Source organism: Cygnus atratus, chromosome 8 (genome assembly GCF_013377495.2).
Source record: "Cygnus atratus isolate AKBS03 ecotype Queensland, Australia chromosome 8, CAtr_DNAZoo_HiC_assembly, whole genome shotgun sequence".
Classification (NCBI taxonomy): Eukaryota; Metazoa; Chordata; class Aves; order Anseriformes; family Anatidae; genus Cygnus; species Cygnus atratus.
Window position 1 is genome coordinate 5,464,782 of NC_066369.1, and position 26,537 is coordinate 5,491,318.

General features: G+C 37.0%; 1 protein-coding gene across 5 annotated transcripts in view; it reads right to left on the reverse strand.

Moving 5' to 3' along the window:
• Window positions 1-26,537, reverse strand: part of VAV3 (vav guanine nucleotide exchange factor 3) — a 192,485-nt gene that overhangs the window by 58,097 nt on the left and 107,851 nt on the right. For all 5 annotated transcript variants that reach the window (XM_035537549.2, XM_035537548.2, XM_035537552.2 and 2 more), the window contains exons 16-18: window positions 11,342-11,443; window positions 8,717-8,817; window positions 1,086-1,108 (exon numbers count right to left, since the gene is read on the reverse strand). In XM_035537549.2, coding sequence (XP_035393442.1) covers window positions 1,086-1,108; window positions 8,717-8,817; window positions 11,342-11,443 — 226 coding nt within the window. The remainder of the gene's footprint in view (window positions 1-1,085; window positions 1,109-8,716; window positions 8,818-11,341; window positions 11,444-26,537) is intronic.

A 26,537-nucleotide genomic window follows, 5' to 3' on the forward strand; every position in this document is an offset into this window, starting at 1 on the left:
CTCTGGGCTCCCCCTGGCCACTCTGTCCTCACACTGACAGACCCCAGGAACCCCAGCAAGCCCAGCTGTAAAGGCTGGTGCTCACTGCAGCCCCCCGGCCTACTGCAGCCCAGGCCCCCAGCCACTGAATGTGCCACGTGCTGGGACTCCCCTCCCCAGCAACACTGCAGCAGCTCAAACGTAGGCGGGCATGAGGGGAGTCAGCCTTGTGTGTGACCAACCATGAACCCTTCTGCGCCAGTCACGTCAGCCGTAACATCCTTTCAATTCCGTTACTGATCTTAGAGATAGCACCAAAACACCAGTGCTAATGGAGAAAATGAACACACATCCTCATACATTGTTCATAACCAGTGTGTCACTTAAGCAGTTAAATTACCATAAACTTCTGGTGTAAAATAGATGCTAGGAACTATTATACCCTAAGACTTACAGTGCTGCCTTTCTTTTGTCAGAATTGGCTGACAAAAAAGTAACTGCTATGCCCTTCTGTGCTTCAGTGGAGAGGCACAAGTAACTGGCAAGAACAACCCAGTAAAACTAGCAGTGTTCTTGAGTTTAAGTTGAGGTACACTACATATACCACTGTGTCCATTTTAACGTTCTCTGAAGATGACAAATTCCACAGCCACTGAATAACTCTGACAAACGCATGTTTAAATAAAGAGGCAAAAATTGCCCAGCCAGTTCTTCACTGCCCAGAGGTCTGTGAAGCAGCAGACTTGGACACTAGCACTTCACTGCCGCAGAACTGGCTGTTTAAAAGAAGAGTAGACTTAATTCCACTGCCAAATTTGGTCTAGCAACACTGAAAAACTAGACATCAGTTGTGAAGTGTTTTTTTTTTCCTGTAATTTAAAAAAATAAATACATCTCCACCCCTTCCAGTTCTCAGCATTAAGCCATATCAACTGAAACTTGACACACGCTTGGAGCATAGTACATTTGTATGTAATAACTGTTTTCCACCATTCTAAAGAAATATGTTAGTAAAGGCAGAAGAAAGCATACATGTTCCAACAGCACATGCACAAAGTAAATAATGTCATCAACAAAGCAAAAGTCACATGAAAACAAATCCTTACCTCATGTTTCAGGTTCCCGTGTTCTGAAAGGTAAGTAAAAATTGGCATTATTGTCAACTGTAAATTTACGCTGCTTATATAGCTCCCTCAGCCTGTGCTGTGCTGCATGACGAGAAGCACCGCTACGCCCTGCGCTACCTGATACCTGCAGCACGCCTGGGCAGCGCCGTGCAGGCCGTGCTCGCCTCGCTCATTGGCTCTTCCAGCCAACACTGCACAGGGCTCGCGCCCGCCAGCTGCCCGCAGGTGCAGGACAGCCTGATCCAACACCTCACAAACTTTTGCAACCTCCCGAGTGCGCTTCCTAAGTATCAGCTTGTCGGGAATTAAAAGGTATTGCTCTTCATTGCAAATAGTGTTTGCACCTCTTCTCACCTGTCTTTTCAGAGTATGCCGAGTTGTATCAAGATAAGATGTGTATCTTCAGCTGAAACATTTTCTACATTTCTTGTACTTCAGTTTAGCATTGCATTAGTATGCAATGGAATTTAAAGCCTGTGGGTTTTTATGTGCTTTTTTGCTATGCATTTCTTGTACTACTTATAAATGATATTAAAAAATATAGTCTTGTGGGTGATCAGATGGCATCAAGACAGTAATACTTGCACACACACAACACCAGACATAACTACAGAGACACTAAAAGTTGCATTTTTTATATGTATTTTTTCTTTCTGTCTAATCTGATAACTGATATTTTGGTGTACACTAGATGGTTTTGGTTCAGTGCCTTATCAAAGGACAACTGTATTTACCTGTGCATGTTCTCTAGGACTACACATGCTGCTGAGACAGAGTACATACTACCCACGCCCAGTTTGTAGTTTGTCACATTTGAACACTTTTACTGTAACTTCTTGTACACAGTGAGCCAACACTTGCAATAAATCAAATAAAAAGCTTTAACTGCAAGTCAATTTTGTTCCACAAAAAAAAAAAAAAAAAGAATTACACGAACCAGTAAAGTGTGGGAAAAAAAACTTTTGGCTTTCTAGCATTTTATGCAAAGATAAGCAGGCATGCCAAGACCCAGCATGCTGGCTGAGGACTCGGGGCCAGGCACGCGAGGCCCAGCCTATTTACCACCAACAGAAATTCTTCTCACGTATCATTTTAGTCACTGTTTCTTCTCATACCGTATGCCAAAGATGCATCTTCCCATCATTCTCAGAAAATATTATCATCATTATACCCTTTCCAAAAGTGTTGATTTGCATTTGAACAGCAAACAAACAGAAGAAATATAAGCCAGCCCCAAAGGAGGAAATGCAGGTAGACTATGGAGGTTTTTGGAGGAGCCTGAGGGAATTAGTTGCCTAAGTGCTGCTGAAATCAATTCAGTTTTGGTGTTTACTTTCACAGTTTCGTATGCCTTTCAGAAATTTTGCCAAAATCTAAATAAAATCACCTTTTTTTTTTTAATGTTTCATCTCAGCATTATATATGACTTCAAGGGAAAGTCATTTTGGTAAGTACTTTCAGAGGGGCAAAAGCAAAACTTCAAACCCAGACTCGAAGGGTCCATTTTGTTAAGAATGACCTCATTTAGTTCTGAGGATCTGTTATCACAAAACAGAAATGGACATGTCTTTCTATCCTCCAACAGGAATGAATCAATCTGACTTTTAACAGTTGCTGTTGAGTTGTGGGTTTTCTACCCCTTTAGCAAATATCCCAAACAACTACATGAATGAGCTCCATTTGATGATTTCAGCATCCCAACACTCTTGACAATAAATAATTAAGAAACTCATTAACTTCCAGTATCAATATTCAAGAAATCACTACATAGGAAGGTTATAAATAAACCCAATAATTTGCATAAAATGAGTTTCACGAGAAGTGTATGGGGTTTTTGTTTTGATACATAGGTTAAAAAAGTAAACTGCTCCACTAACCAAGGCCAGGAGGGCATTTGTCATTAAAGCCTAATGAACAAATTCGAACTCAGAAAAAATAATAGCAACTCCAATGAAGAACACTATTTCTTTAAGCCGTCTCCACTCCACATTAACCCTTAAAAAGCCCAAAACATAGCCAACACTGACAGACTGAAATTTCATTTGTTATTTCACTATTAACATGCACAAAAAAACATTTAATATTTATTTCCATATAAAAGCCTATTAAAAATTAAGGCTTATGCTTGTCTTATTTCGTTACAATTTCAATATTCCTGTAGTTCAGGGTATTTTGTACTGAATTATGTCAATTGCTTCATCAGGAGTTCAAAAAATTTTTTTTTCCAAAATGTTCCATTAGCACAAGAGCAAACAAAAAATAAATTTCCATCTACTTCAATACTGAGGGTGGAAAATGAATGTTTAAGGATATCCACCAGTAGATATTTTACATGTGACAACTTTAATTCAAGTTTCTGCTCATCACCAACATACCTATGAAGTTAAGGAGCAAGTGAGTTCTTAGTTAAAACAGCAAGGTACTTTTACTGCCACAGTTCAGCACAATTTTTAGGTTTTGTTTATTCAGTGAAGCCATGATACTACTGGGTCAAATTTTGGTAATTGCATTTTACTACAAAAACAACAGGAACAACAGCTGGCCTCGATAAGTAAGAAAACTCAGATCAGAAAACCGGTTTAGGCCGCTCTCCTCAGGGATGCAACAGAGCTGCTGGATTTGCATGATAACTCAATGGAGAGTAAATGAATTATTTACATTAAATATAAAATGTAGTAAATTACTCAACTTCCTATTTTAAAAGAAAATTCAAAATATTTTAAAAGTAGGAACTATAAAGTAAACCACCTTAAAAGAGCTGTGGGACTATCTGCTGCTTTCCAGTCACTTAGCCAGACATTGAATAATCAGAAGAAAAGCAAATAGTAACATGGAAGTACCATGGTGTTGGTCTCTGCACAACATACCAAGCCCCCCCCCATAAGTGACTTTTGTTCAGTCAGACGGTTAGTTAAATAATACAGCTGAACCTTTGTTGCAGTTAAACAAGTGGCATAACTCCAATGAACATTCTGGGACTTGAACATTTACTCATCAATGCTGTTGACATAGTAGGTTTGGAGAATAGCCAGCAATTTTGCAACTGTTGATCAAGCCAGCAACACGGTAAACAGGGAAAGCTGCTGTTTTCCTTTTAGATGTCAAAAAATGCATGTTTTTTATAAATACTCTCTAACATGCTGTAGCAAGCAATTACATACGCAGCATGGGCTATATTATTGGGCATGCACATTAGCATATGAAAGCAACCCTGAAATTAACCCATTCGTATGGTAATATTTTCTTAAACTTTCTTCATACATTTGAAGAAATACTTCTCCACTTAAGGAAAAGCAGGGTTTTTTCAAATGGAATAGTCTGAAGGAGAAAAAAAAAATCATGCATGCAATAACTAAAATTTAATACAAAAATGCACGGTTAATGTTTTTGTGATCGATTTATGCCCTGATGACAGATGCTTCTAGCATCCCTGGGAACAGAGATAGAAAGGGAATTTCATGGTTTGGCACTGTATTTAAAATATTCAAATATTTTCAGATTCTAGATGCATTACTGAAGGTTCATCTAATTGAAATATTCAATAGCCTGTGTAACCAGCAAACATTTGCTTGAGAATACTTAATTCAATCTAATTGGATGAAGTTGGTAAAATTCCAGTCTGGCAATGGAAGTGGACTGTTAATTCTGCTGTTTTAGACTAGGGAATGGACTGAAGTTCTGCAATATTTTCTGGGACACGCGATATAAAGTGTGCCTTTTATAGTGTGCCTATGAAATGATAAATGTGTGCCTTTACTGATGCTCACTTAACAGTGGTCCCACTCTTAAAGATTACCAAATATAAACCCTTCCAACTGGTGGGGGGAGCATCAGCATGTAAGAATTGTACTCTGCCTTGAAATAAGGCATAGGAGTGCCACCGAGAAACCAGGAGATCTCTATGTCAGCCACTGGAGATAAAACACAGCACATATGCCTATATAAATGGCCTTGTAAAAGAAATACATGCATCCATTTCATAATCCTTATGTTTAAGAATAATGGCTTCATAGAGCCTTCTATCGAAGTCTGTGCAGCCTGAAGGAGTTTGCCTGAACATCAGCAACACAGAGGGATAATGGAGAATTTCAAGTCACAGAAAAATGAAGTGATAACGCATAAATGTATGAAAATATTTGAGCATGTACAGGGCAGCATTTCAGGGGAAAGGAAGTGAAACAAAAGACAAGTGAATACAGACAACTTCAATCACCACTAAACATTTAGAGCAACACGAACAGGAACAATAACAAGAAAAAACAAGGACTAAATGCAGACATTTTGTTCTATTTATTAATTCAACTGATTAAGTCTGTATCTTTTATCACTGCAATTTCTTAGTCTGATGAACTAGCCTTCTTTGAAGCAAAACATCTGAAGAACTGGCATGTTTTTGTATATGGTATGACATGACAATACAGCAATTTATCTTCAGATTTTGTCAGTGTTTCTCTCCTAAATTTATCATCCTAATCTGACACTTACTAAATTTTTCATTCTAAAGGCTTCATCTATCTTTGCATGCCTGCCTTTTGAATTTTCAAAAACTGACTTGGAATAAAATACAAAAAGTTTTAATCCACTCAGGGGTGTTCTAAGCATAATTTCAGAAAGCTTAGCAGAAACATCTGCTCAGTGGTCTAAAAAGAACAATGTTAAACTGTACAAAAAAGGAAAAACAGAACAGAAGAAAATGCTCTGCAAATGCCTTTATGAAGCCCAATGATATTTTCTGTTTTGGGCTTTTTTTTTTTTTTTTTAAATTCTAATCATCTCTTTTCAAATAAAGGCCTGGTAATAAGAGGAATAAGAATGAAAATGGTTTGAGGCATGGAAAAAGTTCCACTTATGAAGAGAAGATAAAAAAAATTAAGACTATTCAGTTCAGAGAGGATACTAATACAGAGGCTATGAGAAGCTAACTTATCTAGAAGCAGTCGGTAAAAACTTCCATTTACACTTTTCACAAAAAAAGCCACAAGTTAAATTAAAGTTAACAAGGCCAAACATAACCAGGATAAGGTATGTAACCTATGTGAGGCAGGGGGAAAAGCTTTACAGAACAAAATGTTTCAAAAACTGTGAACCACAAACAGATATTTCTATCAACGAAAATAGGGAAGCTCCCCAAAAACATCATCAAGATGTAAAAGCCCTTAGAACACCAAGAAGGTAAAAGAAAATAAAACAGGATTAAAAAGTAGCATCATTCCTGGGCACTGTCCTCTTTGGAGTTAGACTTGCAATTTTGTTCGTGTCTTGTACTAGAGAACTAGTACTAGGAAATCTGGGAGCCTTTGCATAGAGGAAAAATAGACTGGAAAGAGAAAGAAGTTTGCAAAGAGGACAAAGTAGCGTACACCTAGATTTAAGTTGAACATGCAACAAAAAACAGAATCTTAACAACCCATTTGCTTCCAACTTCACTTAAGATTCATACAGTATTATTTTACCAAATATTTATGTATTTTAAATAAAATCTAATGAAAAATTCTGCTCCTTTGAAGTTGTGAAATAACTTCTTATAGTCGTGAGGTAGCCTAAATGTTTCATTTGTTTTGTTTGGGTGGGAACGGGGGTGGGTTTTTTTGTTGTTTGTTTTTGTTTTGCCCCAAGCAAATGCACAGTATTACTGAAATATACATGGCAGGAAAACTGCAAGATATCAGACCTTGTGTTATCTTGGGATTTATGGTCATTCTTACCGATTCACATTGCACCATGTGTGTCCACAGATCTTTAGAGAAAAATTTAAAGGTAAGTTGCTGCGTTCCAGGGTGCCAGATATCCAATTAAAATAAAAACTACAAAAGTGATTGGAACAGAAGGCAGGAAATAAAGAAAAAAGTAGTAGGGGTGGTTTATACTAGAGAAGATACATCTTTCTTGTGAAGGACAGTATGCCTTTGCTTTTGCACTCTATTAATTCCAATGTGATTGCTTTAAAATATTTATTTTATCTAAGTTGATTTTTTTTCTCCAATATATATATAGGAGGTTCTGTGAAAAACCTATCCTCCAGAAAAGAAAAAAAAATAGAAAATTTGAATGAACAATACTGTGGTTGCTTGTATGGTTTTTGGATCTACAAGAGGTGATCTTAAAAAAAAAAAAAAAAAAAAACAGACTAGGATAATGGCATAGAAGAGTTCCAGTACAGGAAAACAACTAAGATCAAAGTTCATTGGCTGCAGCAGAAGTCAGCATCTGACATCCTAATGATTTTGTGAAAGGAGGAAGCAGGCAAATAACACACAGTGAAAAACCAAGCAAAAGTCAGGAAGTAACACAAACAGGGGCAAAGACAGAAGCAAGCTCATACAGCTTTGAAAGGAACAAAAAGCTAGAACCAAAAACTTAAAGCAGAAGCTTAGTGAAGGGGAGAAGATGAGGTCATGATGTAATTCAAACAGTGGGAGAGAGATTATCTCAAAGCATTTTGCAAAGATTATAGATGGCAATACCAAAAAAAAATTTAGAGGTTGCAGAAGCCCATGTGAGATATGCAAGAAATTTCACACAGTTATAAAATGTTCCTGAAAAAAAGAACATACAGGTTTTAGTGAAGCAAGTAGGACAACTTCTGAAAAAGCTTCCGCAAAGGATACAGCTACACTTTGCAGAAATCACAATGTGTTCCAGCGTTTTTTCTCTTTCAAACACAAGCAAAAGAAATCCGAATGTATTAATGGTGGGGCAAGTTCATATTTGGAGGAAGCATGTTTTTCCTGCTCCACCAACAAATCAGCTCTAGAAAGAGTATGAGAACCTGGACAGAGGTAAGAGTCAAAAATAGTACTGTTATGTGACAAGGTGTCTGGAGTGCACAGACTCACTGCCACTGACTGAACAGGTACGGGGAAGGGAAAATGTGCTAATGATGAGCACTAACATTTGGAATTATAAGCGGGAGGTGTCAGAGAGAATTAAAGAAACACTACTGACCATAGAAGGAAGAGGTCAAATTTGGAGAAAGCACCCTAAGAGGGAGACTGAACAGTAGCTGAAATCGAGAGAAGCCTTGAAGTCCCAAAGGGCAGAAGGAGAATGGAAGGGCAGAAGGAGAATGGCAGCTTATTAAAAGAGGGGCGGGGGGGGGGGGGGGAGGGGGGAAGGTCCTTAGATGCTGGCAGTAATAAGCCAATCACCTTTTTTTCTGAATATTGTGAGTGGCCAGAAATGATGGAAAGCAACGAGATTAAAGAGGATGCTGAGGCAACACAGTTTCAGGAGCTGAGAGTAAAATATGAAAACTCATACAGACATCAAGGGAGAACAAGGGATGCTAGATAATATGCCGTACACTAAGCGTTACTTGTGAGCCGTCTATGATTAAAACCAGATCTATTTCTTGTATACACAGGACACCGACAAAGAAATTGGGTTTGACCTATAACAGTTCACTCTCTTGCGCTTTTTAACAACTCAGTTTAGTACGAATAAAAGTCCCCATGAATTCTAAATGCAATTCTAATTGTACTTATAAATGGTAGTTTCACAAGCATGTATGTTACAATAAACACAAATTAGGGGTAAATTAAACCTTAATTATATCTAGCAAGTTTTATGTCCTAATTAAAAATGGTATTCTAACAATAAAAATGACTTACCACCTGAATTAGCTCTGCCACAATTGTCTAATCTTCCTAAGCATTCTTTGTGTGCTCCAGCTCCACACTTAGAGCATAAATAGCCTTGATAAAATGTTCCCCTGTAAAATAAAATTAGGTAGTGATACATTAGAAGTGATAAATTCCATGCATAAAGAAATAAGAGACATGGCAGAAGGTATTAGAAGCCATTTGCCTTGTTGCATAATGATAGTCCTTAAAGACCCGAGAAACAGCGACAACAACTGAGAAGCAGCTCATCAGCTTTTCGTCACTGCTAGCCATTTCAAAATAACAACCAGATAGTTCCTCTGAACTACTGATAGAATAACTATCTTCATTCCTATTTAGCCCAAAGCAACTCTGGCACAGCACACTTGAAACTGTACCATTATCTATCTATCCTACCATACAGCTACACTCTGTTTCATTTCAATGGGAATTCGCTCAGACAACATGAAGAATAGATCCATTTTGGGAAAGCCTTAAGTATGAATATATGTTTAAGTACTAAGGATTTTATAGGCTCCAATACAAATATTCTCGACTTTAAAAATGTCCATTAAATAAATAAAAAAATAAGCTATTTGGGTACACTTCGGTTAACATTCAGACCTGCTAAGGAGTAACTTTCCTTACTCTAAATGTTCTCCAATTCCCCTTAATAAACTAAAATCCGAATCTGAGTCTGAGATATTTTCAGATTTGTGTGTTGCTTTTCTCTCAGGTACAATCCACAAAAGGGCTAACAGTCTTTTACATGTACTTCTGAGCAATTACATGAGTTCCACCTATTGATGTGTCTGCTTAATCTTCACATTAGACTTGGCTGTCTCCAAGATTATCCTGACCAGTTTGGAGTGATTACACATGCCAGTCTAACATGACATCTTCAGCTTCAAAGGAAAATCAAGTTTCATATATGGAACACAGGACTGGACAAGTTTAACCTGAATGCAACATACAGCAACTGCTATTTACTACAACAGGTACTAGACTTCAATTAATTGCCTTTATTTTATTAAACTCAGAAGCACATTAATTTTCTAAGTATCAAAATACAGAAGCTTAGAGACAAACAAATATGAAAATATTTTAATCCACTTTGTTCTGTTTTTGTTTTTTCTTATTGCTACACAGGAATACGAGACTCTACATAAGAGCAGAGGACAAAATTATCCATCCCTATAGATGCTTTTAAGGCTGACATTTTATCCCCACTTCAGAAAGATCAGGCACAAAGGTTCAAACCTTGTTTGAAGTATTTACATGCCATTCTGTTTAGTATTTTCAAGTTTAAAGTGACAATCTCCTTTCAAAAATTATTTAGCCATTTTAGGACCGTAAACCCAGTATGCTTTCAATACTACTTGGGTATCCAGGAACACGTCTACATATCACTAAGTAGCACCTAGGGGTACCTAAGCTATCGTGGAGCAAATTGGCATGCCTGTGCAGAACCATGCAGCCTGTGTCCTGGAATCAAGACAACCGTTTCTCAGCAACAGCAGCCAGTGCAGTAACAGAGACAATGACTCAACTATACTGCTTCAAATTAAAAATTAGGCATGCCATCTCTAAATTCAGAATGTCTACAGCATTCTTCATAGTCACTTAGACCTTACTGCATTGAGCAAAGCATCATCTAAAAAAAATCTCAGAATCCAAGTCAATAAAACTGTTCAGAAAAGAGGTTGCTGAAGGAAAAAGAGGCAAGAAGGAACATACATGAGGTTATTGTATTCCTCCACACCTGTGCTTAACAAAAACACAACCTATGCTTTAAACACCCTTTTTAAAAGGCTATGGCTACATTTTGTTTTTTAGCATCAACGATATGCAACGTGAGCACCTGAACTGGCCAAGTTTACAGAGCTTTTGCAACTTCAGCTTACACTATGAAACTTAGGTTCAATATATACATCTGGACCATTAGACATACTGTGTTTACAGAAATACAGGTAGCTTAAAGATAGCTCAAGTAATCCATGTGAAACCACAGATGTGCATGTACATGCACATACTTCAGAGGAAAGAAAGAAAAGTTTTTTTTCAGCTCAAGTTAGTCTTACAAATCCTCGCTCATGGAAGAATTTGTGGTCTACTAGCATTTATCTAGCTTTGTAACATCTGTCTTTAATTTGCCTACATATTTCTAGTTCAGCAGAGCTTTTGTAAGACAATTATTTTCTGTTTCACAAAGCAATCTCCCCATATCGAACATTTATAAGCATCTTCATCATCGGCCTTTCTAAAAAAATATTCCATCTGTTCTTGGGACTGATGGTCTACAGCTATGGGACCTGTGGACCAGTCATGCTGGTCAACACTATATAAAATGGCCATCGTTTACTCTTATGAGCATTACTTTATTTAATAAGGGAATTCTTACTGAAGAGAATTATGACAAAGCAGCCTTCTGACAAATGGGAAATGGGGTAGAACCTTCAGGTTTTGATCTTTCGACAGCACTGCCGCTAATATTTGGTACTTAATTATAAAATCTCACTCATACTGTGTATGACTGGCTTTATGGCTTGTCCATCTTGTAGAGGTAACCAGCTAGCCATGTATTTCATCACACTTTCACTCAAATATTACTGGGGGGGGGCTTAAAATTCTTACCTCAGAAGCATTTGACAGACCTTGCAAGATGTCACACGACTGAAAGTATGCATTTTGAACTCATGAAAGCTTGTATCCGCATAGTCTGGTCGTATATTTGACCTAAAATAAAAATTATTTGAAAATCTGTTTTAAACCAAGAAGATTTAGAACATAATACAATATTCACAGCAGGAAATCTGAATCCGTGAACAACTAACTCTATTTACACTTCAATGATTATCACTGAGGTGAACTCAAAACATGGACTTTATCACATACCTTTAAATGAAGTCTGAATCATTATATTTTGCATACATGATCCTTAAAATACATCCAAACTGTTTTAGCTATCACAGTAACTAGAAAACAGTTACTATACATCAAAAAATTTTGGGTGGTCCTGTATGGAGCAGGAATTGGATCCTTGGGGGTCCCTTCTAACTCAGGATATTCTGTGATTCTATGAAAATACAAGTCTGCTTTTTAATCCTCATTGAGTAGGTTCATTTTACAGACCCAAAGAACGCTCACTTCTTCATTCTCAAATATTTTGTTATGTGTATCTACAAAGAAAAGCAGCTCACAGTTTCAGAACCACGCCATTAGAAAAACATAAGCAGCAAATTTGGGACAATTAGGTCACAATTATGCAACAATACACTGGATAACAAGAGCGAATTCAAAAGCAGTTAGAAAATATTTGGGGGTTTTGTTAGTGTTTCTTAAATGAGCTTCTTCAATGCCTACAGCTGTTGCTACACTACCTTGATTTAACAAATGAAGTAGAAGATCACTATTTATACTGCTAAAATACTGCAACACGGTAGTTGCAGACTTATTTCCGTACATCTAATTTGCCTAAGCACTAATCCATTGCTGTCTCTTGTTTATCCTCTCTACTGATCCCATTTAAAAGTGGGAGTTTAAGTTAAATATGACCCACTCATTTTGTTGCACTGGTGACTGCAGGCTTATTTAAATTTTATTAAGTAATCCATTTTTTTCTGTCATTTTCCACATTTCCGTGAGGAAAGACGGGACAGGAAGTTTTAAGTTGTCATCTCTTTTGCTTTAATTCAATGATATCCTCAAATTACGAAAATGCAACTACCTTACACTTACAAAAACAGAACCACTGAAGTGCTAGCTGCATAATGTAATACTCGACGACATTAAGCTAGACTATCCTAGACAAAAAGAATGTATGTAGGATGCATTAATGGATTTTTAAAGATTATTTATCTTGGAATGTTTAGGACTCCATAGAATTCTGGTATTTCTTGCAAAAGCAAAGGAACGCGGGATGCATAGGAATTAAAACAGGGAAAAAACAGAGAATAAGAATGGAATAATCCACAATACTCAAAAGGAAAGATAAGAAGCTTTCCTGACACACAAAATTACAAATTCAGGCATTAAAGTTGGAGGTACTTATTAGGCAAGTTTCATTTTTATGTATTATCAATAACTTTTGGACTATAACACAGAACAGCCACAAATTGCAGCGAAACAAATATAAGCAAGCATGCAAGCATCAATCTCTCCAGGACTGAATGAAAAGGCTTATGAAAAAAACATTCAGATAACCTGTTTAAGTACCCAGTGTCAGAAAGGTCAGTCTTCTAATCTGCCTGCTGAAAACGAACGTGCTGAAAATGAAACCATACTCAGAAAGCAAATGGGATTTTGCTTTTATGCTCGAGAATAGCCTTTCACACAGTAGTGTTTTAACTCGCTCACTAGTGTCTCTTCTTGCTGTGCTACGCAAGATGTCAGTACTACAAGACCTACTCAAAAAGGCACAGATACTACCTATTCAGAGCAGGAAGGTACAGGTATCGGGCTAAATTAATCTTCAAAACAGAAGAACTTTTAAAACAAGAACCCTAAAATAGTGCATTGTTTTTCTGAACTCTGCAGAGCAAGGCCTGTATTGCACAACACATTTGCAAAGGGTCTGATAAAACCTCTGAGGCTACACAGTTCACTACAGACAATGCTGAAAATTCTAGAATGAGTCACAATACTTACAATTGTAACAAAAGCTGTTTTTAAACCAGTTTTGTCTTTAAACCATTTGATTCAGACCAGGATAGCTTGCAAAACCACGTCACAAGCACCCACCTCATGTGCAGAGACTCATCACGTTTCAAAGCATATAAAATTAATCCTAACATCGTGACCATTTTTCAAGTACGAACCAAAGAATTGCATGCAATTGCTTAACGCAACTATGTGACTAAATTTCTGTCATATGTAAAAGTTCTCTTCTACTCTTCCCTAGGACTCTTCCACAAAGATCGAAATACATATAAACTACTGAAAATATACCTCCTATTAACAGGACAATAGCGATACATTGGGTTGATACTTCTATTAAAAGGAACATTTGAGCCACTCAGTTTTATTTTACAACCCCTATTAGAAAAAATTATTGAGAGTGAAAAATGAAGCATAGTCCTAAAATGGCAAAGAATGAAGCTGTCCCTTCACAGAGGAGCTGCCACAAGGCTTTCCACCTTCCGATAATATAGTAAGTTGTTTTTATTTAACCTATGGACTAAACTATCAGCTTACCCGGTCCTAAACAAGACAAGGTTTATCCCGATGAACAGACTTAGTACTTCAGCTTTCTACTGTATGCCAAAATTTGTAAATGTGTCCTGTTTGTATAAGTAGAAAAATATAAACTGGAAACGTGTAATATAATACAAACTTCGGAATGCAATGCAAACTTAAATTTACCTTGTCCATCACGGCCTACAGGAGGGCATAGCTCAGATCCAAATACTCCTCAGTTCTTAAGGATCATATAAATGCATCATTTCTCAAAGGTTCTATAAAGCCCACCAGGTTTTAGTTGAGTGATTCTACTCTAAAGATTGCTTCAATAAATTCTCCTTCTAAACACTCATTTTCTTCACCATCTACAAGCCTTTCATACTCCCTGTCAATTCACTGCCATTGAACTTCACGTATTTACTTGCTGGCTAAAGCCAAACTTGCACAAAGATCCTTTAGAACTGCTGTTTTTAAAAGACCTACATCTGAGCAGCTCTTTTAGGGGTATGCAACAAGTCTTCATAAACCAAAGAGCCTTTTAAATTTTGCTGTCCCTTCCACCACTCAAAACATATCGTTCCCACCCCTCACCCCAAGGCCAAAAAGAAAAGCAAAAACAAACAAAAAAGCAAAGGAGATGCCACTGAAGTACGTCAATCACACGTTAAATGAATCTTGAAGGGACTAAAGCCTCAGAATATTGCAGAGGATTCTGTCCAAGAAAGAGCAGGAATCAGAAGTCTGCACAAAAAGAAAGATTGGGCACAGGATTATATTTAAATATACTTCCAAATGGTAGTCTCAAAACAAACCATGCCATTATATTCACTGAGAAGAGCATCATTCCTGTTTTCTTAGTGATCATTCCTCCTAGTAGTCTACAATTTGAGGTAAAATGGGAATGGGCACATATCAGCGAAATATATTCTTGAATTTGAAAATGTCGCATTTCAAAAACTTTGGCTTTATATGCATCATTTCTTAGGATTCTCTTTATAAAGAGATAAGTATTAAAAATATTAATTACTTAGATGCATCATTTTTTCGTGTTAGACAAGAACGCATTTTCTTACCCCTCAAAAAAAAATTGTCACATTTATATGAAAGCAGTTTCCAGTTGTCAATATTCTGACAAAGACAGTAGAAAAGAACAGTGCAAAATCCAAAATGTTTACTCTGAATGCAGAGTAATGTAAAGCAAATGAAAATACAGTGAGATTAATAATGACATTAAAAAAGATTGAACTGTAACAACCGTAAATGTGGAGGTAGAATAAGGAAAGGTTTATCTAAATACATATATTTCACTGCTAACTGTGGACAGGAAGACACTTTCATATTTAGCACCTTTCAGTCGTGCTGCATGATGGCAAATCCAGTTTTGTAGTCACACTATGTCACACCAGCCAAGTCTGATGCAGTCTGCGATGATGCACTGTAGCAGTATATATCAAGTCACATGTTTCTTAACATAAAGTTTGCTCTTAACGTAAAGTTTGAAGCCTAAGAAATCTGGGGGATTGGTATTTTCATTTTTGATATATTACTTCGGAACATTTATATACGTATAGCATACATACATATCAACATATGAAAACTTTGGCATCTAATACCTCTTCTGTGATACCACACAAAAGTTTCACAGTAGAGATCAAAAACAACTCATCTTTTGTCCATGGCCCATACCACAAGAACCACGGGATTTTTTTTCCATAAAACCTTTCACTCTAAACAGCATATACTATTTTTTCAGTTTTAAAAAATAGTAAATAAATCTGGCAACTTCAAAGGAAAAACATCAGCCACGGCACAGCACACAACTTTTCATAGTCACCTCCAACCATAAAGGAGGACTTCGCATTCAAGCCCATTACAGCATTCAAGCCCTACACTGACACTCTGAGAGCACAGATGAGAGCTGTTATGACATGATACCAAAAAAAACTTACTTCCCAACATGCGGGCATGTTCCAAGATACAGAAGAAAATTAATATTAAGCCAGTATTAATTTTAAACTCAGAACTAAGAATATTGTGTTGAGAAGGAGTATTTCTTGCCAGGAAAATAAATAGGAACTCACGCACAACTGTTAGAAAAATTCTATCATACACCTGAAACAATTTCTGTGGCCAATATTAGAAAAATCTGATTTAGGACTTAAACTTGGTCCCTCTCCCATTAGGCAGAGTGGGATGGAGTCACCAGTCCAGCCTTCTCAACTTCCACCACGGGGTGCCCCATGTTCATCCCAATGAACATATTATCCATCGCTGCTTTTGAAAAATCTTGATAAGCATCTGGAGCAGGAAGTCACCCCTATACCAGCAATACTTAATCTGAGGTAAATAGTGACAGAGGATTTGTCCCTTATTTCATTGTAAAATTGCCTCTTTTTCTTACAAACATTACGGGGAGTCAAAAGTAGCTTCCCTTTTTCTCTTCTACTTTTTCCCCAGGCTGTTATAACTCCTACGCTCTAGCAGGGACAAAATGTCAGAATACAGAAACAGAGTGAATCTGTAATTAAGAAATTTTTTCCAATTCTCTCCTTAATTCAGCAGCAGAATTTTTGTAAGGGACAACCATGAGTGCCCTCTCCTGTACAGCACTATATCCCCATAACCAGATTTACTCCAGTCACTAGAGCAACGTCCTTGGGCTGCCCCTGAGCCTTTTTAGTAAAGCTTTCTCTTTTCAAGTTTCTTGCAGAATATTAGTCCCACTGGGACCAATTCACTGCTACACCACCAACCCAGAGACCTGCAGATGTGTGTCTTGCTAGTCCCCTTCATCATTTGGGCACTCAATTCTTATCCCTGTATAAGCCATCAGAGCCACCATTGAAGGAAAGGAATGACCATCTGCTTCAGTCAGCCCTGCAGCTCTGGGCAGATCTCACCCGCGAAGTTTGGAGAGTGCAGGGCAGAAAAAAGTTACCAGGAGACTTACACAATCACACCCGATATCATCAGACTTCTAAGCACTCCATTTTTGCTGACATTGTGCCAATGAAATATTCCGCTTTTAAAAAGGCCCCAAATCTGCAGTGATGCAGTTGACTCTTACTTCTCAGAAAAGTAAATTGATGCACAGACCACATTTTCTTCAGCCACCCACATAACACAACACCTTTATAAACAGTGTCAGAAAGTGTCACGTTATTAACAGTCCCCTCAAGCTTTTGCAGAGGGAATTCATTCTAGTAATCACCTTCACCTAGGTTAATGACATGACTGACCACAGAATAACGTCATTGACAGTCCAAGATTATCTAGCCACACGTACACGTACATCTCAAATTACCATAATATTGCGCACACGAATAAAATGCAACAGTTGAAACTATATTTTTATTATTTTCCTATAGCAGTTGGGATAACAGTTCAAAAACCTGAAGTAACTCCAAACCTTCAAGACAAACATGTCATGAACAAAGCACTAATACTGAAGTCCAAGTAAAGCAAGGAGCCTTGGAATCTTGAAATATCTAACAACATGAACTCTATGCCTCATTTTACAAAACTGAATTTTGACCGTCTTGGGTCTGTGTTTCCAAGATACACAACACAGTGGAAAGAGTACAACATCAATACCAAGCAAGTTAGATGGGATGTGTTACTGGTATTTCCTTGCTTAATATGAATCACTTTCTGTTGAGAAAACAAAGATCAGAATGTGCCCGAATACCAATAGCATACAACAGGCATTCGGCTAATATGTAGCAACAGTTTAATTTTTATCAGCCTTCTGACATTTGTTTGTTTTCAACAAGAACTATACAAAAATGCCTTTCATAACAAGAGGTCAGGCTAAACAAACAAATTTCCTCAGTGGCTTAGGCACAAATATGCTTTCTTTTTACCATCAATTTAATTTTCTCTACCCAGTTAAGGCTTATAAAATAAAATACACCAAGAAAAGTACTAAAATTTCAGCCCCCAAAACTCTCTTATATCACTCTCTAAAATTAAGTATGCAATTATTAAATATATAATTACAATGGATAACATAACCCAAGAGATTAAATAAAGGAAGGCTAAAATAGCTTACTGTAGCTCCTCCCATTTTCCCCACATGGAGAACAGGGACATGAACATCCCAGTCTTCATTTCCACGAAGGTGATATTTCTGAAGACACACCATGAAAAATCCTTACTTCACAAATTCTAACATACTGACTGGATCTTCCCTTGGATGTTTTACTTCTGTTGGAGATCCTTCAAGGTAGATCTGCCCTTCAGATATTTCAGTTTTAGCCTCAGAGACTTTAAGAACTATTGTCTGAAGTTTATTTTTCGTGCGCATATTACTGAAAGCCTGCTGGCTGCCAACAAATTAACAGAAATATAGGAAAGGAATAATTCGAAGTATTAGGTTGATTAGACTAATTAAATTCTTATAGGAAGTTTAAATTTTAAATAAGAAATTAATGAAATGCAAGCATGACTTCTTCTGGAAAAGAGCATACAAGAGAAGAGACGGATATTATAAAACGTAAAGAGCAGAAGCAACTAGAATTTGGGGTCTTTGGCCTCTTGGTTATGGGTACCAAACTCTTCATGCAGCACTCGTGACAAGAAGTCACACAGCAGCAGAGCAAGCAGCAAGTCTACCATCATGGAGCATATTCTGCAGGCAGAGGGAGTTAAATGAAGGCCCCTACGAACAACACAAAGAAAAAACATCTCTTTTATTCTAAATCTATTCACTATTACCTCTAACACTACCAGCTCAAAATGGTGGTTTAAGCCATCTGCCTGTGAGGTCTGCTGCTGTTCTCCACTAGTGACTGGTTCTTCTGTCTCTTTCACTGCATTTTGAGGGCCGTTTCTTCTAATTGCTTCCTTGGCAGCTTTTCAATACTAGCTAGATTTCGGCAATTAAGACCTGTACAGATCCTCCCTCTTCCTTCCCTGGGTCAAGGCCTCTAGGAAGGTGTTGCTTCTACTCATTACAAACATTTCAATTAAAGCTGAAAAATTGCTTCTCTGGAGTACTTAATTAACAACTCAACTTCCCCTTCCAGACTCCAAGTAATTTTAATCTAAATTTATTTTTCTTAAATGGGAAAGAAAAAATAACTATTACAGAAAAAAAATAGAGAAATTTGATATTCCTCAGATTTTTGTGCATCACCTTTCCACCATGCAAAGCATATATATGAGTCATTGCAAGAATTGCAGCATATATAGAAGAGTAAAAAAAAAATACATCCAACTCAGACAAACGAGTAAGTGACCCTTTGCAAATGGATGGAACAAGATCCTTTCAAAAGTGAATTAGCAGCAAAACAAGACAGGGTAACAACAAGAGCAGGTGCTGACCTAGACGCTGCCGAGTAGATCACTTCTTCTGTTACAAGACACAGAGAAAGCAAAAGCATTGTAAACACTGACTGAATGGAGTCACTTTTCTCAGGAGGATGTTAGGAGGAAATTCTTCACCCTCTGGTTGGTGAGGCACCGGAACAGGTTGCCCAGAGAGGTTGTGGATGCCCCATCCCTGGAGGTGTTCAAGGCCAGGTTGGATGAGGCCCTGGGTAACCTGATCTAGTGGGTGGCATCCCTGCCCATGGCGGGGGACTAGATCATTTTTAAGGTCCCTTCCAACCCAAGCCATTCTATGATTCCATGATTAAAGTCCAAATATGTTGTTCCAGATGATCATAACTAAGTGGGACAGACAACTTGGATAGAAGAGGAACCTTCTCCTCCCAGAACAGCAATCACACAAGCACGTTTCTGTGTGACCAAGAAAAGTAGAAAACACACTGTTATGGGTGCTCTTGGTTTGGGAACACGCTGTCCAGCAGAGCCACAGGTTCTCAGACTAACAACTTTCAGTTTTCCACCAAAAGGGAAAAAGATGTTATATCTTAATCAGGGGGAGAGGGGCCAGGTTTTTGTTGTATTTTGTTTTTAAATATTAATGCTATTTAGGTTAGGTTTTGAAGCTCCTTTTCACATATCGGTCACTTCAAGAAATGCAATCTTATCAGAAGAAGTTACACAAGATTTGACTGTATGCAATGTATGCAAAATATCCCATAATTTCAAAAGTGTATTATATTTGAAAACGAGTAGCCATTCCATTCAATTAAAACATGGCTTTAGAAAAATCATTAAATGTATGTATGCCCAACCATGAGCCCTGAGGCATAACAAATAAGCAGGTGCATGAAGTATCAGCTAAGGAGTCTACAGTGAATCAAAACTGTTTTAAGTATTAAAAGAAGAAATACTACAGGGAGCTCAGATAAAACTCAATACCTTGAACTCTCTTAGACTCTCAACCCTGATTTAGACCTTTGCATTTTAGAGCTGCTATTATTCTGCACTCCATGTTATGCTTATAAGAATTTAAAATGCTCCAAACAGAACAGTTGAGTATTATGGACACCCTGAGCACAAACTGCTAAAGAACATTTTCAAGCATATGTGACAAGAAATCTGATGCAGTAATCATGCAATATAGCCTACTATGACAACGGCACAGATTAACAGCTACAGATGCTACAAATTTTCATTCTGTTTTCACTTAGACTAATAGTTGACAACACCACAGAAAATGCATCAAACCTAGATCAGCCAAAGTTATTAACTGCCATCAGAAGTTATTTACAGAAGGACTCAGCCTAAGTTAAAATTCCTACTTAGTTGCTCAAATGACCAACTTTCAAAGTTTTATACACCTTAGAAGTTAGCCATGTCAACTGGATGCATCTTAGAAAACTTTAGAAAATTTAGTAAGCCAATAAATATGGCAGATGTTAGCCACTTTTTCCAAGTGTTTTAATTTCTATCCATGTTATTTTTTATGAATCAGAAAACCATGTATGTTACTGTCAAAGACGACAAACAGCTTTCAGCAAAACCTATGAACAATTTCATGAAAAGTTCCTGCTCTGTCATGCAGACTTCCCTAAGAATCACATTGCCCACAAACAGCAGAGCCATTTTACATATCCTCTCTTTCCACATGAAACTTGGTGGCTGAGCTATTATCACCATTTCAACTGACCACTTCATACAACATGCTAGCATCTAACAGAAAGGCACCTGTGTAATCAAGTAACCAAGCAAAAGGGCAGGGACACAAATACAAATAAATCATCTGGGTATTTACAAGGATTTTATAATTAACTGTAAAAAGATGAAAAGAGGAAATAGTGTTCTTAAAGGGTATTCTCACTAGAGGTGGGTGATGCCTTTTTCCAAAGGATGATTTTCAGCTTCTTTTCCACCTTCTCTCCTCAAGCAGCAACACTGATTACTTACAGCTAATTTATTTTCCCTGTTCCAGATAGGCTGTTATATTTCAGAACCATCTTTGAAAAAGATATTTACTGAATTAATCAATCAATCAATCCTCCATATGTTAATACTCAGACATTCTGGTTTGTCACATCAAAGAGTCTCCATCAAGAATACATGTTATATAATTATATTAACCATATCACAAGTAAATTGTGCTTTTGATCAAGAACGCACAACTTCTAAGACTTTGCTAGGAAATTTACTTATTTGATCATATGATGAGTAGCTTTTCTGAGATCAAAGAAATCATCATGTTAACTTTTTAGAACTGTAATGCATTGTTTCAAACAAGATAATGGCTCTCCTTTGTCCTTATCAGCTTCTTCCCTGAAAAGTATGGGAGATGGACTGCTTCGAGCTAATCTATTCTCATTATAAGGTGTATGGACACCACCACCTGATACGAACAAAGCTCTGTCACACTTGACTATTTGTAATCAAAAGAGTAAGTACTTCATATACTTTAAATATTCACTGGCTGAGTCTTACAAGAGCATTATGTAAATTTGGATTTGTAAACTTTAGCTGCTCACTGTGATAAACATCAGATGTTCTATCACAGATTCACGTTTAATGAATATAAGTGTCTGTTTTGGTGTAGAAAATGTAAAACTACAGGCTGTATAGGACCACAAATCTGTGAATTGCAGGACAAACACCTAAATCTGCTAAGTAGGCAAAAAGGATAGCATGGGTTTGCAGGGAGGAACTAGGACATTTGTTCACATGGTCGAAGTATCAGGACAAAATCAGCATTACATGTTTAGAGACTGAAAAAAAAATAACACCTTACACAAAAGCAGTATTTAGACAGTGGTACTTAAGTCTTATGATGTGGTATCACTGCAGTCTTAACTCATGCTGATATTCAAGTTTATGAAATGCTTACTAATTTTCATAGTAGTATAACTCACATGTTATAAGGTAATTTGTGGAAACATAAGGACAGGAAAATCTATTTTTGTGAACCAGAAGATACAGTATCAAAGTATATTTATCTCCAAGTGTTTACACACTGTTTTCATAAATTGTTTTGCTTTCACATTCTGTGCTATCCTTACACTGCACTCTTAATCATATGCAGAATCTTCACACGGTTTTTGCTGTGCCCGGAATAATCTAAACAAATCACATAGCTATAAATATATTGTGAATGGTTGCTTGTAACCCTGAAAAACACTTGATCACAAACAACTGGAATCTAAGCAAAGAACAGGCAGCCATTCTTCTTTGGCAGACAAGAACTTCGTAATCATTTTTGCAGTACTGAAATATTTATACTGATGGAGAAGAATGGCAAATGTTTGTTTATTGCTTTGGTAACCACCTATTCGAGGTTAGTATAAGAGAAACACCTTTCCAGGCTATTTGAAAAACGCAACTGGTATCTAAGGTTTTTGAAGTACCCTGATAAGAAAGCTTTAATTTGTCAGTGTTCAATATGTCAGAGCTCAAATATTCTCTCAGAAGGAGTCTTAATGCATATGCATTATTAATGCTCTATCTGAGGGAACAGATCTATTTGAGCTGAATCTGACCAATGTCATTAGTCACAGAGTGCAAAGCAAATTTGGAAATAATAGGTAAGAGAACAATTTTCACCTACTCTGTGGTTTATATTAGTTTTCTATAAAATCTAGAAAACCAATGAGCTCTATCTACAATTTATGTAGCTTGCCTAATCTAAAATGTTGTACACACACCTATCAAGTCTGAGAACCACTGAATCTCAGGATTATTTCCTTTCAATCAGATGATTTGTTCTGCTTCCCTTGAGTTAAACAGTGTGAACAGATGTCTAATTGAAACAATTTTTCAAGAATGTATTAGATGGTACCTGACCCGCTGCACAAACTCTAAGTGATGTAAAAATTTAATATTAAATAGTTAAGATTAAAAACCACTTTTTTTGTGGAGGTTTTGTGTTTTCTGTTTGTTGGGTTTTTTTTAGGACTATATAGCTTTCAAATGTGAAAAAGCTCTATGAATGTAAAACTAAAAAAAAATCAGATTCATTAACTCCACGCAATTAATGTGTACACTAATCACTATAATGATGTTGGGTTTCCCACTGATGTTTCAGGGATGATGTTAATATTAAGATTTCACTAACAATGTCAAAGCAGAAACTACAATCATAGTACTTCTGAAGGTGAAATTTTAACTAGTTACTTTTTAAAAGGCCTGTTTGTCCGCAAGATGTTTCACACACTTTTTAGTTTGTGAAAGATGTTGAGTAAAGCCTAATTAAAAGGCATGTTACAACACTGTTGCATGAGGCTTTGCAATATTGGTTCAGCGCATCTTGAAATTCAGCAGTACTAAGCTCAAGCAGAGAAGGCCCCAAGCAACCTAAGCCCTGCTATGGGCTAGAGACTGAAGTAGACAATCTCCACACACCCCTTCCAACCTAAATTCTTCTTTGGTTTCATTTTAAAGTGCATTTCTGCATAACACGTTCCTATCTAGTAAAATATACTCAAGCCAAATTTGCTGATGGCCATTTTTAGAGCAGATTACAAAGCACAATGAGAAACCAGAGAAAGACTTAATTCAATTAGCAAACTAGACGTCATGATTACAAACTGAATTCAGTACAAACCAGCATAAGATACGGCATACTGTATTACACTAATGGATTCAGATATTAAGTCAGTGTGAAAATTTAATACATGGCCTTTCAAGAAAAAGGTCTCTAATGCCATTGTGAGGACAACCTCATACACCTGGCTCCATGCTCTATGGTGATCAAGAAGCGTTAACCAACTAGGCACAAAGAAATTTTAGTAGGCTGAAGAAAAGGTTCAGTGTCCCCATGAGACATAATAATTCACATCTTTTATATCAGTATTTGTTCGTTCATCTTATAATGAAATAAAAAAGAATGAATCTCATCACAGCAATGACAAGAAAAGCAGTTGCCATGTAAGGAATTAACCCTGATAATTAGCGCAGTAAGTAGTTCCAAAGACAAAGCAGTACAGCTGAGGAACGTATGCTCATACAATACAGGAAGAGAACTTCAACTTTCAAATATTTCTTTTAATAAAGAACAATTAGCATGAAATTCATTAATAAAGATATTAGTCTCTTTTTAAAAAAGAAAAAAGCATCTGTAGGAGAACTTTCCAGGAAAAAGCAATACCAACCAGTGCTGCTATCTTTTACTATCAGCTGAGTAACACTGAAATGTCAAATATCGTATGTAATTTTTATTTATGAGACAAATTCGTTCTGATTCTTCTGGGTTTTGTGTGTGTTTTTTTTTTTTGTTTGTTTGTTTGTTTACATGCAGGAGAAAAGAACAGATTAGATGGGACACGTTACTAGAAAAATCTATCAAAGTTGTGTCTGACAGTTGCAACCTGTTTTTGAGGTTTCAATGGCTTGGCTACAGCAAATAAACCATGCACTATCACACTGCTAACAAACTTTCTCTTAACACGTCATCTCTAGTATGGCTCAGTAATTTGGTGCAGTAATTTAGCTCTACACTCCTCCTATTATCATCATCTTGAATATGGAATGACTGCATTTAAACCAATGCTATTTGACATTCTAGATTAAACAAAGGTTCTACATCTAGTGCAACAAGTCTTTGCAGTACTATCTATAAAAAGGTGCTTATTTACCCATACAGCTATAAGCTCATCTATTATTACTAATAGAGTTCCAAGAACAAAGTAGCAACTGCTTGAATTAACCACTACTGCTGCTAAGCAGCTCCTCTGAGGCAATTAGCAGTTACGCTCTCGCTGCGTGTGCCATACTTCCACTCACACAAATCAGAGGGAACGGACACACCAAGAGCGAGCTAATCCATTCGCAATACCCAGGCTACTGCTAAAACTCACTCCACTGGTCTCTGCTAACTTCATGAAAACCTCTCAAATTCACAGTCCAAAGCTTTAGCTTCAGGAGCTTGACTACAATGTTGACTGTGCTGCCTCAATATCCTGCTTCACTTTACGATGATCTAGTGCTTCCAGCTAACTGGCAATTTTGAAGTTTGTACAAATTATATATACATCCAAAAAAAAAAAGGGGGGGGGGGGAGGGGCAGGAGAAGACCCAGCCTCACCTTCGGTCAACAGCACCAGTGCTGCTGTGTTACAGTGCCACTGCTGCTGAGAATGTAGTGTAAGTAGTGGCCCCATTAATCATCTTTATGAAAGTCTTAGGAAAAATAATAATTATGGGTTTGTGGTATTATGTATTTTCTAAATAAAGCAATAAAGTCTCAGGAAAACAGCAAATAGATGTATATAGTAGAACTGCCATAGTAATACAAACTTACTCAGTTTCTTACAAGCAGTAACCAACTGTAGACCCAACCTCCCTCATGAGGAACACCTCACCACATACTACAGTAACAACGAAGCAAGCCAAGTGGTAGAGTATTTTTCATAGATTTGTGAAAATAGTTTTCTTACAAAGTTACTAGTTAGCTTGTCTGAAAAATAGCACTCAAAAATTGCACTGGGATTTCATCTTTCCTTCAAAAGATTTTCCATATCAAATGTGCCTAATGTATTCCTGCCCTCCAAGCTGAAACTAAGCCCAGCCTGCAAAGCAGTGTTCTCCTCTATTTCATACTTCATCAATAACAGAAGCCTTCCATACCCAGAGACGAATTCTCATCTCAGTTACACCAGAGCAGCAAAAGAATAATTCAACACATTTCACTGGATTTAGGGCTTGTCTACACTGAAAAGATTTTTAAACAGTGCTTTTCTTGAAATACATTCACAGGTTCAGGAACTGAAGTAAGGTATCTGTACAGTAAGTGCCTTTTCAGCAATATAACTATAATCACAGTTGCTCGTACACTGATACAAACATCTAACCTACAAAAACGTAAAATTGCATACTATTTAACAGTTATGCAAAAAAAAAAAAATTCTAGTGGAAACAAGGCTCATTCTTAATTTAAAAATGAGATCCCAATTTGTTCTCTTGTTATGTTCTTGGATTAACACTTGCAGAGACCTGATTTCATACAGAATGCTATCAATAAGGCAACAAAACTGCATTGAAATTTCTGTCTGGAACTCAGTAAACAACATCATTTTTAATAATCAAGCAAGTATCTTAATAATCCATCCACTCTCAACTGTGCTATTTCTGCAGTCTCAGTAAAATTTTCAAGTAACAAGAAGTATCTTGCCCATAAAAGTACCAATGCTAAGTGAGTATGATGAATAATAGCATAATTCTAATCATGGCTACTTTTCAGAATAGATTCACATTAGAATAGTTATCCTACACAGTAGGCCATGAGACCCCTGAAAACAACAAATCAAAGAAACCTGCAGAACAAAATACGTCATGTTGT